Source organism: Equus quagga, chromosome 17 (assembly GCF_021613505.1).
Source record: "Equus quagga isolate Etosha38 chromosome 17, UCLA_HA_Equagga_1.0, whole genome shotgun sequence".
In the NCBI taxonomy this organism is placed as follows: Eukaryota; Metazoa; Chordata; class Mammalia; order Perissodactyla; family Equidae; genus Equus; species Equus quagga.
The window spans coordinates 26,435,764-26,453,169 of NC_060283.1; the positions used below are offsets into that span (position 1 = coordinate 26,435,764).

Below are 17,406 nucleotides of genomic sequence, written 5' to 3' on the forward strand. Positions count from 1 at the left end.
GCTAACTGCCATCTCAAAATTTTTTTTTTTCTTTCAGATTGGCACCTGAGCTAACAACTGTTGCCAATCTTTTTTTTTTCCTGCTTTTTCTCCCCAAATCCCCCCAGCGCATAGTTGTATATTTTAGTTGTGGGTCCTTCTAGTTATGGCATGCAGGACGCCGCCTCAACATGGCCCGATGAGTGCTGCCATGCTCGCACCCAGGATCCCAAGTGGCGAAACCCCAGGCTGCTGAAGCTGAGCGCTTGAACTTAACCACTCGGCCACAAGGCCGGCCCCTCAAAACTTCTAGAGAGGAGGAATAGCTCCAAAAATTACATACAACGTCATTAAATTATCTTTGATCCATACAAATTTCAGATTGATTACTTACTGTTGCCCAGAAATTTATTCTATGATTATGTCAGCTTTGAACAAATCGTGAATTTAACTCTTGTCATTTGCCATTCAGCCAAACAGGTATTTAACAAACCTCTATGTTAAAATACTTTTGTCCTGGAAAGAGACAAGCTTGTTTTTGTAAAAAGATTTTTATTCTCCTCAATTAGTACCAGAAGCAAGACCAAACAAAATAAAATGTGCATAACTTATTACATATTAAATTTCTTAACGCTGTCACAAAAACAAAACACACTTCATGTAGAGAAGCCTGTCTGTACACAGCAAAGTATAAGACGATTGCTGAGCAAGAGTTTAACAAAACCCAAAGCAGCAGCAGGGATTTCTGAATATACAGACTTAATGTAAAAAGTGTATGTGTGTGTGTGTACACAGCCCTTTATATATGCATACCTTTGAAGATTTCCTGTAAGTTCTCTTCCACCTAATTCTAAGCAACTTGCAAATTCAGTAGTCGGCAAAAGCCCAAGGTGTTCTTCCAACAATTTTAGAAATTAACCTTACCTCAGACTATTCAGATAAGCCAAGGCAAACCGCACCCAAGAACAAACACCTTTAGAAATAGCTGCCTTCTCCTCTCTACTCCCACACCCCGAACAGTCATAAGTAATCAACTGATCACTTTTGATTACCAAGGATTATATATGTGCATGCGCGTGTGTACATGGGATTGAACCCAGGACCACATTCAGCTAACGTCTAGAAAAGAGATCTAAAACAGGGATATTCTGTTTACATAATAAATGTTAATGATTGAGTTATTGAAGGAGAGCTTTTTGTCTTGGTTACAGTTATAGTAAATAAAATATACACATTTAATATATATTTTATTAACATAATTATTAATATTTTTATTTATATATATATTTTAAGTTTGTTCAGCCACCTAGGTCGCTGAGATAAAATGTAAGAATCGTCAAACTTGGAATTTAAACACCTATGAAGACAATCACATTTTCTTTATGGAAGATTGGAATCAAGGTCAAAATCGAAAGCTGAGTTATGAGTAAAAACTTCAGTATACATGGTAGTCAAGTTAAACATGCCTTGTTATTTAAAATACCTAAGTTAAATCATATGAACAAAGTCCCTCAAATGAACCAAAAAACAGAAAAAAAGGAAGTGCTTTTTGTTGTTGTTTTTTTTTAACACCTTTAGTATATGAAAAAAATATTTTCAATTCTTTTCTCTGGAAAGCAAGTCAGGAATATTTTATTAAAGTTCTTAAAAGTATTATCAATGAGTTTGTTTAGAGGTGATAAAAGGCAACTGACATGACTCTTGGACAACTGTCCGAAAGACAAGGAAAGCTGTACTGAAATCAGAGTCGGACCTCTCTGCTACTCTTAGCCATTCCTTACAACACGGTGCGGGAGAAGCCGAGAACGCCACGTACCTGGTGAACCTGAATTTCCACTTTAAGAGCCTCCTGGAGAGTCTGCAACTCCATCCTCTACCTTCTCCACTTTCTCTTCGTGTGCTAATTCTCTAGTTTCTTCAGCCTCCGTTTAAACTAACAAATGCCTCTTCTCACTGCCGCTGTAGAGATCACAAAACGTGCTGCATCATTATGTTGGGCATAAAGGAAATATTCATGTTAAATAAAATAAATCATAGTAGTTGAAAAACATTTGATTCTCTAACACAATGCAAGAAATTGCCCAAACCGATTTCTTCCCGAAATGAATAGTTTCGTACTGAATTGGTACCAAAACTTTCTGGGTTTTATTCTTTGAGCACTCTGCTATAGAACACTTGAAATAAGTAAGAAATGGGGGAAAAAAGCGTTTAATCTGGTTGTGAAAACGTCTAAGCACCTACTACGTCCTCAGCACCACGGTCCATCCTACATTGTGAGGACGCAGAGTGGAACGAGACCACCTCCGCCCCAGAGGAGGACGAGGCTGCAACCCCCAGGACACGCTGTGCTCAGAAGAGACGCGTACTGACAGGGCCATACATTTTTAAACATCACACCGAGTGAATGGGAGAGTTCAGGGTCTCTCAGAGGTCAAAGAAGGCCAGAGTATTTTCATTGGGTTGAACTTTTACTCTATTTAAAAAATAAACTCCAAACGGGAAAATCCTGGTGTAACTTAAAGTTTACCGTTAACAAATTAATACTTCACACAAATACAATGCAACGTAACTGCACTTTCCACAAAGTTACGACCAGGATATTAAAAAATACATCGATCGTGCACAATAGATGAGGCGCTCTAGCCAAGGGCCAGGCGTCTGCCAGCTTTGCGATGGACGCCGTCTCCTCCCAGCCTGCAGGCCTCTCCCTCCTGTGTGTAAGCGCACAGAGATACGCCAAGTCTAGGTGCGAACGTGCAGCTTCCCAGTCTGCTCCGCTCAGCATTAAATTCTAATCACTTAAATTAACTCAATGGCTAATTTCTCTTTGAAATTTTTTTCTTTTTTCTTGAATGCAGGCTTCAACATGATTTTAGGTACCCTCCCAAAGCAAAAGTTTGCTTTTGCCTGAATAAATTTAAAGTTACTTCTTTCTCTTTTCTTCTTTGTACCTACAAAACTTGTAGTTAGAGAAGCTTTTCAGTATTCTTACAAATTGAGGAAAGGAATACTCAGGAAGCTAGAAGAACCACTATTTCTTAAACCAATTCAATGAGATTCATAATCTTTACATTTCCCAAAAATGATTTATCTATGGATAAAGTCCATATTCAACCTAAGTTTTCTTAAAACTTCTTTAAAACCTGATTTTATAGACTTACAATGGAATCATTAACCACAGAATCTATTCTTGTGAATATTAGCTTTCGTTTTATTTGTATAATCTCGCTAGGCTTAAAACATCACTGGCGATCTCTCCCTGAGGGCTCGTATACTATGTTATGTAATATCAAATGCGCTAACCTAAAATACAGTAAATTTCATAAGTGTAAAACTCCTTCAAACTTACATTTGTGGGGGCTAGGAAAGAATTACTGTACAATGATACTGTCAACCAAAAAACTTCATAAAGACGGTACGTTTCGGGGAGATAATTTGGAAAAGGAAACCTATGTTGATGAACAAATCTGGGTTTTCCAGCTTGTTATTATCTTAGAGCACCTCTGGAACTATAATAAAGAAATAAATATCAGAATCGTCAAGCTACTAACTTAGACCAAGGTTTTGTTGCTATGTACGTTTACTCTACATACAAAAGCAAACATTAAAACTACACAGTCACTTTAATTTTAAATACTAATCTCCCTACTCAAATTCTTGACTTAAGTACTCGAGTTCTTCCTGAAGACATTACTTGAATTAGTTCGAACTTTTGCAAAGTTCTATCAGAAAATGCATCCAAAAATGATTCCTTACAATTTCTGTCAAATTAAGAATCACCTTGAAGTTAAAGGGGTATTTTCAACAACAGAAAGGCCACATTTTATTTTACTGGTAGTAACGTACACCATCGTAGTGCAACTCAAATCATATAAACTCTGGAAACAAACAGCAGGTTATGAACACAGAGAATCTACAATATACACAACAGAGAGTGACCATGATTTATAGAGTGCGCTCATTAACTTCAACTATGAAAAGGCAATTCACAGAAGAAGAAATAAGAATGACCAACAAACATGGAAAACACCCATCTTTAATCGCGTCACAGAAACGTGAATCTTAAGAAGGTAAGTTTAGTCTGTCAAACTGAGCAGATTTGTAAAAATCAGCGCACCGTGAGCGGGCTGGAGTCTGGGTCAGGGGCACACTCATGATCTGCTGTTGGTTATATCTGGGCGGCAGCACGAACGGTTATTTACTTTCTTCTTTTCAGAGTATCAATATTTTCAAAATTTTCCAGAGAAAACATGCACTTGTTTTTAAAGAAGAAAAACCTGAGGATTGCTAGATAACGCAAAAGGAAATCTTACACTGAGGAAACAGAACGTTCAAGAAACGCCCAAGAAACCCCGCGTTTAACCTGGAGACTCCAGATGTCAGAGCCTCAGGCGCACGCTGAGGAGGGCCGACAGCTGGACCGCGCTCCGCAGACCGCTGTCTGCTCATCAGAGACACACACAGGAGCACAACGGGATCTGGCAAGGACTGCAAGTGCCAGTTACTCATTTTACTTAGAAATAAAACTGAAGGGTTAAAAAAGGGAGTGACCTGCTACAGAAAAACTTAGGAAGGACTGGAAGATTCACCTGACATCCTCCTTCAAAAAGGCCTCTTTCTGAACGGCAATGTTAAGAGGTTGGCCTCCGCCTAAAGGAACAACATACGCACGTATTTACAGCTTACAAAGACAAGGCAAGCACACACTGAATTCTTTTAAAAAATATTTTGGGGGCTTAGACAACTCATGCAGCCGTTACGCGAAGGCGGTTTGGGGGCAGTTTACAGCACCATAATGAAGGTATTACCTGCTACATTTGTAAAAAGGAAATTTACCGTATTCTGACCAACAACAAAGCGGTTGCTGCAGGTAAATATAAACAGACTCACAAAACTGTCACAGAAACGTTTACTGAATTTACAGTGCCCTCCGCCCCCCAACGGCTCTAGATACTACCATCAGGGAGGGCAACGGCCTAGCACAAAATACCAACATTTTCATCAAAACTGTACGTGTCAAACCACCAGGACACCTAATGGCCTCTCGCCTTCAAATTAAAGAAAACCCAAAACGTAAACAAATAAGAACTCCACAAAGCGACCAAACAAAAATAATCATCAAATCCCACTAAAAAAGGCAGCTGGGATGTCTGGACAGAACATTCACTCTTTCCAAAAAAATGAAAAAACCTGATTCCACTTACTCGCTGTGCAACCACCCTCAGCCTCAGGATTTTTTAATTTGTTTGTTTGTTTGCCTCTAAATCAGGAAAATGGCAACAATATCACCTACTTCATAAAACTGTGATGAGCTTTAAATAAGGTAAAGTTACATGAAAAGCCCTTTGTAAACTGTAAAGTTCTATGCCATTCTTAACATACTTAACTTTTACTCATACACATTACCTTTTTTTTTCCTTTTTCTGTGAGGAAGACTGGCCCTGAGCTAACATCTGTGCCAATCTTCCTCTATTTCATGTGGGATGCTGCCACAGTGTGGTGCTAGGTCCACGTGTGGGATTCAAACCTGTGAATCGTGGGCCGCTGAAGCAGAGTGTGCCAACTTAACCACTATGCCACCAGGCTGGCCCCACACAGTCTTTTTAATCAACTTCTCAACACAGTATATTGCTGAGAAGACTGCAGGCTTTATTTTCAAATTCTCTAAGAAAGGGGCTTGTAACTATTCCTCTGAGCATAGTTCTGCTTGGAGGTATGTGACCCCAAGTCTTTCATTATGATTCTAATAAGTAGTTAATGCTATAATTCTCAGTTTACTGCTAAGAAACACTGCTCTGTTCCTGAATTGATAGAAACCTTGCTCCAATCAAAACTCAACTTGTCAACCAAGTTTCTCTACCAGACAAGAAGTCTGTAACGCACTGTGCCCCAGGCTGAATCCCTGAGAAGGGCCTGCTCCCTGTTCTCTAGACTGCATGTTGCTTGCTGTAAGACCCGACCCTTGACCTATATTCTCAGAGCAGTGTTCTGAATAGGTTTACCAAATTGTTTTAAATACAGTCACGCACCGCAAAACGAAGTTTCGGTCAACAATGGACCACATACACAACGGTGCCCCCAAAAGATGAGCACCTTACAGCCCAGGTGCGTGGTGGGCCGCACCACCGAGGTCTGTGTGAGTGCACTCCGTGATGTTCGCACAAGGAAATGGCCTGATGAGGCATTTCTCAGAATGTGTCCCGTCGTTAGGCGATGGATGGCTGTACGAAAAGTGGAAAGTCTTGAGAGATCTGTGGATCCTTACTCAGCAACGCCTAATACTAAAATATCAGGTTTTAATTTGCGCAAAATACTTATTTCTTAATATGTATCTCACATGCTAAGAGATAAAATAGTGTCTTTAACTTTTAACTAATAGTGCTAAGAATGATCACAAATGCTAAAAATAGTAAAATTACTTTAATAGTCCTTATTGAAAACTAACACTAACATCAATCAATAAAAATGACATAAAAAAACAATATAATACTCATTTTCTTATTTTAATGGTGGTATTTCTTTGGTGACGCTCCACAGGTCAACAGAAAATGCCGCTACACAAAGAGCTTGGCGGTCCTGATTTTAGAGGCCGTCCTCTGAAGCTGGCAAGGTTCCTACGCTCAGATCCTGATATTAGAGCTGCTGACAAAAATCACCTCAGCTAGAGAGACTGATGTTTCCTAACCATTCATTTATATATGTGTGTGTGTGTCTATTTATGTGTGTATATATATACACACGCACACAATCAGATTTATGATATCTGAATGTCTGAAAATGTTTGAGTTTAAAATACATATCTTTCTGGGGCTGGCCCCGTGGCCAAGTGGTTAAATTCACACGCTCTGCTGCAGGCGGCCCAGTGTTTCATTGGTTTGAATCCTGGGCGCAGACATGGCACTGCTCTTCAAACCACGCTGAGGCAGCGTCCCACATCCCACAACTAGAAGGACCCACAACAAAGAATGTACAAGTATGTACCTGGGGGCTTTGGGGAAAAAAAGGAAAAAACAAAATCTTTAAAAAAAAAAAATAAATAAAATAAAATAAAATACGTATCTTTCCTTTCTCCATTTTCTTTATTGGGGTGGAGGGGCCAGGTCTTCATTTAACTGAAACATAAAGAACGCCTACACAGGCCATCTCCCTGCAGCACAAGGGTGTGACATTCCGGGTCAAGCCAGGGTGCCCCAAGCACCCTCCCCATCACAGGCCTGCTGCACTGGCCCACACCTCTCCCCTGGCCCGCGTTCATCCTAATGTAGTTTCCACCTCAGCCTACCGGACCCAGGCCTCGCCGGCACACCCACGTTCTTCTATTTCTCACCTTTCTTTACAGAAGTCAAGCATGTCTACTAAAGGCATCCCAACTATACCCAACAACAAGAACACTGAAGTAAATTTTAAAACTCACAGAAATTCAAAATGAAGGAGGCTGGAGAGCAGTAAGAGCACAGTGGCAAGGAGGCCGAGATTGTAGAACTGGATGCCACAATTACTAGAAGTCTGTTTAATGATAAAAATGTAGTCCTGGCAAGCCTGGCCAGAATCTTATATATTTTACTCCACAAAGAATAACACAAGAAGGTGTGGTGGTCTTGGCATAACCAGTAAGTATTTAATAGAAGTGGAAGCGATGAGAGAGAGATTTCAGATCAATTTAAGGAAGAGCTAAGGATTGGAGCTGTACAAAAAAGGAATGGGTTACCTTATGAGGTAGTGGGCTCCCTGTCATTAGAAGTATTCAAGAATGCTGCATACCATATCCCCCTCTTGGAGATTCACAATGCATATTAGCATATTAAAGGTTCTGAGAAGTCCTGCAGTAAAGAAACCTGTTTAACTTTGTTTAACGCAGCTTTTCCCAAATTATTTGAGCACAGAACATTTTTCCCACCCCCGCCACACCTCAATAATATTTATCCATTTCTGTGGAAGCAGAGTTCCTCAGAATACAGTATAGAAAATAATGAGCTGGACTCCTAAAATGTAGGATTCGATATGTACCCGAAGAACAATCTGTCAGGGATACAGGAGAAGAAATGGCCACAGCGGGTAAATAGCTGGAAGAGAAGACACTTCAGGTCCCTTCTCTAAGATTCTATGACTCTATCACATCTCAAAGGAAAGGGCTATAGGGTCTTGATTATTTATTTAAAAAGGTCCGTGAAAGGCGAGGAGAATAAAAACGTAGTAAAATGCAAGGTTAACTGGGTCAAAAGCCGCCCTTTCATGTTCAGAAGTCCAAACCCTGAAAGGTAAGCTCAAGGACCATAAGTTACCAAAAAGCAGCCTTAACCAAAGATCTCCTCCACCCACTAAGTTAATGACCGTCGGAGAGAGAGAACTAAAAACAAGAACAAAAACAAAAAGAGGCAGCCTTGATTAGGGCACCACCCTAGCCCAGCTATCTTATTTGAGTTTAATTCGTATCATATTACATGCTCTCCAAATAAGGTTAGTATTTGTTTGATCCTTAGTCACCAGACTGCCCTGTGCAATCTGTGATCTTGAATTAGACATTTGAAGAAGTGATTAAGTGTGATGATTTAGAAGCTGCTCAAGTAGATTATTAAAGTAGATACCAGGAAAAAATGTGTTTGCCTAGATACCCCACGATGCTACACCTCTCTCTCTTTTTATTCTTTCCTGTTTAGGAATTATATGAAACAACACACACTAAAAACGCAACTTATCAGACATGAAGCCAGTCCAACATTAAATTTAAGAACATAAATGCTTAAGAGTCCCAAATTTCAAAGTCAAGGTTCCCACAGTTACATTAGCCTAGCCGTTTTGCATATATACTAAGGCCATCAAATTCAACAGCATATTAAGCAATACAAAGCACAATGGAAACCTTAACTTTTGAATTTACTGACTTTCGAATTTTCAGCCCTGACCACTGCATTAAGGACATTTTTGGCAACGGGGACCTTCACATTTTAACAGGTTATCGAATGCAGGAACGTGCAAGCCTAGCAGTATTATTAGAAACACAAATGCATTTGAGATACAGCTATGTGAAATTAGACACAAATTCACTTTCACTCGGTGCAAACAGCAAAGCCTTATTTCTGGGAAGGAGCTTTCAAAAAAAAAAATTACCGAACATTTAAATTATTATCCAACTAGCACGAGGCACACTGTGCCCACCTGGCCAAAGTACTTACCAATTTTGGGGAGACTAGCTCTCCTTCAGCTCTCTTGCTCCCTACAACAGAGGAAGGGGAAAAGGGAATTAGCTGACAGACACGGATTTACCACATGGCACCACAAGCTGAAAGCTTCAAGATTTCTATCTGACTTTAAGAAGAAAAAACCAAAACAACAAATCTCCAAAGTTTTAAAACCCAAAAGAAAAAAAGGAAGAGAGAGGTACTTTTTACACAAGGAAAGAACTCAGGAGCAGTTAAATCTGTAATTTCCAGTTCTTTCAAGATAAGGAAAAATAAGTAGTCAATGGTTTCCCCTTCCGAAGAGACAGACAGAAATGAAATGCTCCTCATCGAAGTAACCCTCACCCCCAACAAACGAGCTTCACTGTTTGTTGCCTTATATTAGCAAATTAAGCTAACATTATTGGCCCTAAGTTTGGCCTACTTAAAAGGGCCTATTTCCTATTTATCTTGAAATGGATTTATATAAGGCCCTAAAAGTTACAGCATTTTATATGTATAGTCATAATTTTAATTAAACTTTTCATTCACATTCTTGAAGTCTCACCACTTTTCACTGTAAACCGCATGACACAGAAGTGGCTCCCTAAGCCACATATTTCCTCAGTGACAGCGCCAGAAAGAAAACCAAGCTTCTGGGATCCCAATCCAATGCTCAGTGACGCTTTTATCAACTGTGTTTTTTAAGATTAAACTCCTTTAAGTTGACTTCAAGGTCAGAAAAGTCAAGTCAGACTATCCTGTTTATCTGTAACTCTTCCTGCCCTAAACTTCTTTTTTAGTTTTAAAAAACCATGAAATTTACACAATGTTATAAACCAATGTGGCCTCAATAAAATAATAAAAAATAAAAAAATAAATGTAGTAAGGTCTAAAAAAAATTGAGAAACAAAAACCAAAACTTTTCCCCTGGGGCCCGCCCCGTGGCCAAGGTTAGGTTCGCGCACGCTCTGCTTCGGTAGCCCAGGGTTTCACTGTTCAGATCCTGGGCGAGGACAGGGCACTGCTCATCAGGCCACGCTGAGGCGGCGTCCCACATGCCACAACTACAAGGACCCACAACTAGAATACACAACTACGTACTGGGCGGATTTGGGGAGAAAAAAAGCAAGAAAAAAATTTTTTTTTTTAATTTTTAAAAAAAGATTGGCAACAGTTGTTAGCTCAGATGCTAATCTTTAAAAAAAAAAAAAAACTTTTCCCCTAATATTTGAGTATTAAATTTTTAAACTCCACATACCATGCTCATCTTCCTTATGCTTTAAACATAGCACGTCTGTTGACTGACGTCACTCAACAGCGTTCTCATGTCCTCAAAGGATAGCTCAAAAAATCTTCACGATTATAAATCTTTATTTAATCAAGTGCAGTCATACGAAACACAGTCAAATAGTCTAAAAAGGCCCCAATACATGCAGTTAACATTCATTTCCTTTAGCAGCACTTTTTAAAGTTCTCGATCCATACAAATGGCAATTTTAATCACCAAGATTGGAATGACTTCCAACCAAAAGAAAAATCATGCAAAAATCCGTAGAACGATGGCATTATTAAAAAATGGATTCTCACATGGAAAAAATTTTATAACTATGTGTGGTGACGGATGCTAACTAAACTTACTGCGGTAGTCATTTCACATTACATTCAAATATCAAATCATTGTGTTGTACACCTAAAACGAATACAATGTGATACGTCAATCATATTTCAAATTTAAAAAGTGGATTCTTAAGATTATAGATACCTGCAGGGCTTCGTACCACTCAAAACTGTACCAGGCCCAAAGTAAGTGCTCAGTAAATATCGGTGAAGTAAACGGGTTCACTGAGTCGACCCTGAATCGCTGTTGCAGGCTGCTTTTCCTTATTAGGCATTTCTTGTGAGCTCTTTCAGCCTGGGGATAATTTCTTACGCATCGATCTCCCAAAGCATTATTTGTTAAATGAATGACTTTGGATAAAAACTGTTGATTAGTCAGTAAAATATTACCATTTTAAAATATAATGAAAAAGAAAAGATAAATTAGACTAAATTAAAATTAAGAACTTCTGTTCATCAAAAAAAAAAAAACACCATTAAGAGAATGAAAAAGCAAGCCACAGAACTGGAGATGATAATTGCAACACATATAATAACAACGGCTTATACCCAGAATAAACAAAATATGTTGAAACTCAAAGTGATCAGCACAGGGCTGGGACTTTAACTTTTACTTATACAGCATTTGAGAAAGGAGAGACACAGAAACTCTTCCGAAAAATCAAAATCAGTAAAAAGGCACAATGAACATATACCTTAACTCCAGGGCATTTTCCCCAAACATCAGTATCAGAGCCAACCCCAAAGTGATAAAGAATTTTACCATGATATCATTGAACCACGATATCATAAAACCGCTTGCAGGGACTGCAGAAATCACACAGCAAATCGAAGCCTGAGAGGTTAGGTGACCTCCCGGAAGGTCACACGGCCAGCTGGGGGTGACGCTGGAGGAAAGCTCAGAGACCCTCCCGAGACTCCTCTGCCTGAGCTGCCTTTCCACCAGACCTCACTTCCTCTCAACCAGCTGCAGCAGTTACTCTCCTAAGAAACAAACTACCATAAATACCGGCCAAATATTTTTGGAAAAGTCTGCATAGAAAGTATAAAGAAAAATCACAGAAAGAAGCCAACCAGCGCAGGTTTTAACACCTGAGACCCTTTAGGCCCAAGGGCCCCCCGTGACTGGGCTTCAGACGCGTCTGCCAACGCCATGAGACCACCGGCTAAATCCTCTAAGTAGGGGAGCTCTGGGAAGAGGACCCACAGCTCTACTAAGAGTCGCAAAGAGGTTCAGATACCCAAAAAGAGTAAGTTATTTTTAGACTAGTGATTCTTAAACTGTGCATCAGAACTATCAAAGTGTTTCTTCTGGAGACATGATTTAGAAACTGACTGTCCATTTGCAAACTGATAAAAAAGAAAAGCAAATATTTTATTTCTATAATTTAATAAGAATGAGTTAGCAGCAAAAAAGATTTATACATAAATTTGTACTTTTTACACTATCCATATGCAAAACACGTATTTAAATCTGACTTAACTTTGATTTCCTCATGTTAAGCTGACTGAAAGTACTTAATTTGTTTCTCACATACATTTCACACTTGTAGCTAAGGTAGCTCAAAATTTTAACCGTATTTGCTTAAATTTTTAAAATATAGATTTGTCCTTGAAAAAAAATACATTCAGAACACAGAAGTTGGAGTAAATAAAATTATTTTTGCTTTTAGAGATGAATAGTCTCTTGCTAACATAACTTCACACAATTTTTTGCAAACTGAAGGTCGTTCACCTCTCCAGAACTTCACAGGTAGCTGCTTTAATTAGAGCTGGGAAAGAAATGAATCATTCAGATTTCTGATATGGTTGTAAAATTTAAAATACCATCAATAAATCAAAGGTGATTAATAACTACTTCTTAAGCACCTCTATAAAACAGCTAAAACCTTTGTATATGAAGAATGTATATTAAACAATAAACAAATTTTGCAGAGGAAAAGTGTAACACTAGATCATGTTTTAAATTAGGCTAAAATTCATCCCACTACAAATTTCGAACGATTAAGTTTATAGTCTGTGCTCAATCATAAATTTTGATAAGGGACTAGAATAGCACAGATAATTGTCATTCAAAGACACTTTAAAATGTCACCTTACGCAGAGATTCAATCTCTTCTACTACACCAAGCTGATACACTAATTTTATATACAATAAGTTTTACTGCTTTTTATCTGCCCTTCCTAACTTCTAACAGAAAGCATAATAAGTTTGAAATAAATTTAAATGCAAATAAGTGCTCAGAAGAAAAAGCAGAATCCTGCTTAATGAGATTTAGTCCTTTAGGCCCTAATATCGTAATTACTCTTCTTGCCCCCATCCCTCCTAATCCCACCCTCTCATGGACATCCCCCTAGCACTTCTTCCCTCATTCTCAAGAAGCATCCACTTTCCCCTCATTACTGGATCATTTTGTTTCTTCTGTCTGAAGAAAAAGCACCTCTCTTGACTCCATATTCTTCTCTAGTTATTGTCCCATGTCTATACTCCCATTTACAGCACAACTCCCTGAAAGAGTTACCCACACTCAGTCTCTAGCTTCCTCTCCTCTCATTCTCTACTGAACCAGCTCCCTCAGGGCTTTTGCCCCCTCCCCTTCTTGGTAGGGTCACCAATTACCTCCCTGTTGCTACATCTAACAGTAAAGTCGCAGCCCTGGCTTCCTTGCTCCATCAGTATTATTTGACTCAGTTGATCATTCCTTCCTTCTTGAAACCCTTTCTTCTCCTGACTTCTAGAACACCGCCTCCTCTTGATTTTCCTCCTAATCTCTCTTCTGGGTTTCTTTTGCTGGTTCCTTCTCATCTCTCAAAACCTCAAAATGTTGAACTGCCCCATGGCTCAGTTCCTGGAACTCTTTCCGTTAGGTAATCTCGCCTAGTCTCAGGGCCATAAAACGATCTGCACACTGGTGACTCCCAAATTTTTATTGCCAGCCCAGACCGTTCCCCTGAATTCCAAACTCATACACCCAGCTGCCCACTCGACACTTGTCAAATACGTTTCTCAAGCTCAACAAATCCAAAACTAAACTCTTGACTACCTATCCCTCACCCTCCTGCTCAGTCATCCCCATCTCAATAAATGGCAACTCCATCCCTTCGGGCCAAAACCTCAAAGTCATCACAGACTCCTCTTTTGTCCACAACCTACATCCAATCCAACAGCTAACCACCTTGCCTCTACCTTCCAGATATACAAACTTTGGCCACTTGTCTCAATGCCACTGCCACCTCCTTGGTCCAAGTCACTGTCATCTTTCACCTTGATCATTGCCATATCCTCCTAACTGGCCTGCCCACTTCCATCTTCGCCCCGCTACAATCGATTCTCTCAGCGCCCACTGTGACCTTTTCAAAATCCAAGACAGATCTGGTTACTCCTCTGCTTAAAATCCTCCAGTGTTTCCCATCATAGAGAAAGAGTCACAGTCCTTTACGACAGCCCGCGAGGCTCTGCGGGATCTGGGCCTCGGCTACGCTCAGACCTCATCTTCTCCCCTCTCCCCATTGCTCAATCTGCTCCATCCACACTGGCCTCCTGTCTGTGTATCAGAAACTCCAAACCAGTTCCCTGCTCACGCTCCTCTACTTGCTTCTCCCTCTGGCTGGAACACTCTCTTCCATCAAACATCTTCATGGATCACTCCCTCAGAATGTTTAGCAAATCTACAGTAGCTGCAAGAGTAGAATATTAACATAAAGACTAAAACTGTCATCCGACAGTGTTCCTCCCCAAACTTTTACTCTGAGGGTGCTGTTTCTTCTGCCAAGAACACCCTTGTACTTCTCTCTGCCCATCCAAATCTCACGGAGTTTTCGGGTCCAGAGAAAGACTCACTGATTCATGGAGACCCTCCCTAACCATCCCAGCACCCAGTTCTCCTGTCTTTGAATCTCGGAGTATTTATCATCTCTCTCATTCATCTTAGAATTTAACCAGAGAGTCTCACGCTGTAACTTACATGTCTTATCTCCCTAAACACACTACACACACACACACACACACACACACACACACACACACACAAATAGAGTAGAGTAATGCCTCATACAAGTAGTTCTCAAACCTAGATCAGGGTAACTCTAAAATTTCAAAAAAATACAGATTCACAGGCCCTACCCTTAGAGATTCTGAATTCATTATGTCTGATTTGGAGCCCAGATGTCTCTATTTCTTTAAAAGTTCCCCCAGAAGATTCTGACGGGTAGCCATGATTAGGACCCACCGCCTAACAGTCCTCTATCTCCTCAGTACCTAGGACAGTAAGCCCTCAAATAGCCAAAAGCTAGATGGGACACCGGAGGGTACCGCATCCATGCCTTCATTTCACACAGGAACAGAGGTCCAAGAAGTCTAGACGACCAGCCAAAGCTACAAGGACAGTAAGAGGCAAAGCCCAGCCTAAGACTCAGATTAACAGCTCTCAATCCAGAAATCCTTCCATGAGACTGCACATAAAGAAGGGAACATAACAGAAGTCCACAATTCAACATGGGCGTAGTAAACACTGACTATCTAATACTTGACCTGTGCTTGCAATGTCCACGCTCTAAGACAGTGTACATTATCAGCTTCTATATGCTTGAAAAACATGAGCAACATTAGCAGATAAAAGATTTAAGAGCCAGAGAGCAATTTGGGGAAGGCTTACAAATAAAATTTCTTTACTAAGTCCTCTTACAATATGTACAAAAACTTGTAAAATCATTTATTCTGTAGTTGAGATGTATTAGGACAAATAAATGGAAAGAAGAAATATTGCTTCATCGTGCTACAAAGTACAAAAATCCTTATTCACAAGCTTCCACAGCTCACAAAGCTATAAATGTTTTCTGAGTCTAATCATCATAACGTAAACTTCTTAATTACAGATCAGACTTAGTAAATCACCCCATATCCCAAGACAACTCAAACTCTTATCTTAATAATCAGTTAACTGCAGGACCAAAACTCTTGCCATCAACAACAATAACCAAGCCGGGTAAGCGTACGGCATTACGGGAGTGCTGGGGTTGATCCTGGTGCACGGGGATTTACGAACGCCTGCTGTCACCACTAAGGGGAGTTCGGGGTGGAAGCCATTAGCACCACGGAGGAGGAGCAATGCCCAGCTCTGCATCTGCGAAAACCCTTCCAACTGCACTAACTGCAACTACTGGGAGCTGTTCTCTCAGAAATGGGATAATAGGCCCAAATTCCTCCGTCTCTAAAGCACAAAGATAATTGAACTAAAAGTCACTAAGGAAGGTCACTGGTAAACACCTGATTAAAAAAATACACAAGAAAAAGGTAAGCTGAAAGAACAGTTAACACACTAAGCAAATTTTATAAAAAAGCATCAACACGCACAGAAGAAAGCAGTGAATTGCTGGAGATAAAATACCTCACACAAAAATTCACCAGGACTAGAACAACCAAGTTTTTTAAAATTAGGGCACAGTAAACCTGACGGTAGCCAGCAGCTTGTCCAAAGAAACACACGCACACACAAAACAAAACGCAAACTCCTGCCGATAGAGCCCTAAGTGCACTACCACGCCTGCTTCTAGAAGACAGAAGAAAACTCCTGCTGCACTGACAGCCAGGAACGACCCCAGAGGACCTCAGACAAACGGATAACGCGCCCAGGCCACCAGGATGACCAAAACTCCCTAACTAAAATTATGGCACCTTATTGTGCTCCACTCTGCCTCACTTCTCAACACTGCACCGCGGTGCACACCGGGCTGGAAGAGGAGCAGGTGCCTTCCAGGCTGTAGAAAAATTAGTGAGACAGACACACACACACACACCCCCCAACACAAACGGAACGATGTTCTTTCACTTGAAGGGGCTTAAGAAATGCAAGGCTTTGCTGCAGGCCTTGAAAACTAGGAGTAGGCCTTACCGAAGGAGAGAGGAGAAAGCCTAGGTTTACCGCAAAGCGGCATGCAAAGACTAAAGGAATTAACACCTATTTCAATTAAAAGGCTTTGGCAACAATCCATTTTTTAAAAAAGAAAGAGAAATTGAGATTTTCGGCATTTCTGTCACCAAAAGAAAATGAGAATCTTTTCTCTCAGACTGCACAGGTTCAGCTCCACAACACAAATAAAAAAGAACCTGATTTAAGGCCTGAAAACTAAAAATGGTCCCAAACAGTCACATTTCTTCAAAAAATCCAAGTAGTCCAACATAGTGACTCTTCATCATCACCGCGATCATTAATGAACATTTAGCTTTTCATCTGCACTTTGAAACGTCAATGAGAATCTGAAACGGCTACAATGTGCTGGGCATTTCAACTTTGGAAACAAAAACCACAAAGAAACGGGAGTCTGAGGCAGAAAGCCTCAATCATGCTGATAAGTAAGTGGTCCTAAAATCTGAAAGTGAAAGCAACAAAGACCAAAAAAGAAGTTTCCTTGATATGAACGCTAGCCTTTAAAACCAAAAATATGTTCTGCTACAGAAGAGTGAAATCAGGGCTTCCATTAACCTTGTTAAAAAAACATCCCATGAGCATGGATTTCTTTCCTCAGTCTCTTCATCAGAGCAGCATGGGGTCCCATTAGGCACCCTGTTTTACTTCCACCTTATAAATAACGTTAGCTATGCGCTTTTTCCATGGAAACCAAGCACAGAGGAACCCACTTAAATGAATAC

At 40.1% G+C, this 17,406-nt stretch overlaps 1 protein-coding gene across 16 annotated transcripts in view; it reads right to left on the reverse strand.

The window, feature by feature from the left end:
- Positions 1-17,406, reverse strand: part of PHF21A (PHD finger protein 21A) — a 171,327-nt gene that overhangs the window by 134,950 nt on the left and 18,971 nt on the right. For 11 of the 16 annotated variants that reach the window (XR_006885711.1, XM_046642871.1, XM_046642869.1 and 8 more), the window contains exons 2-3: positions 9,153-9,193; positions 1,796-1,938 (exon numbers count right to left, since the gene is read on the reverse strand). Coding sequence is in view for 15 of the 16 variants with exons in the window: in XM_046642871.1 (XP_046498827.1) it covers positions 1,796-1,849 (54 nt within the window). In the remaining variant the exon portion in view is untranslated. Of the gene's footprint in view, positions 1-1,795; positions 1,960-7,687; positions 7,749-9,152; positions 9,194-10,398; positions 10,859-10,902; positions 13,039-17,406 lie in introns of those variants that run through there. The other 5 variants (XM_046642859.1, XM_046642858.1, XM_046642857.1 and 2 more) reach the window with 5 other exon arrangements.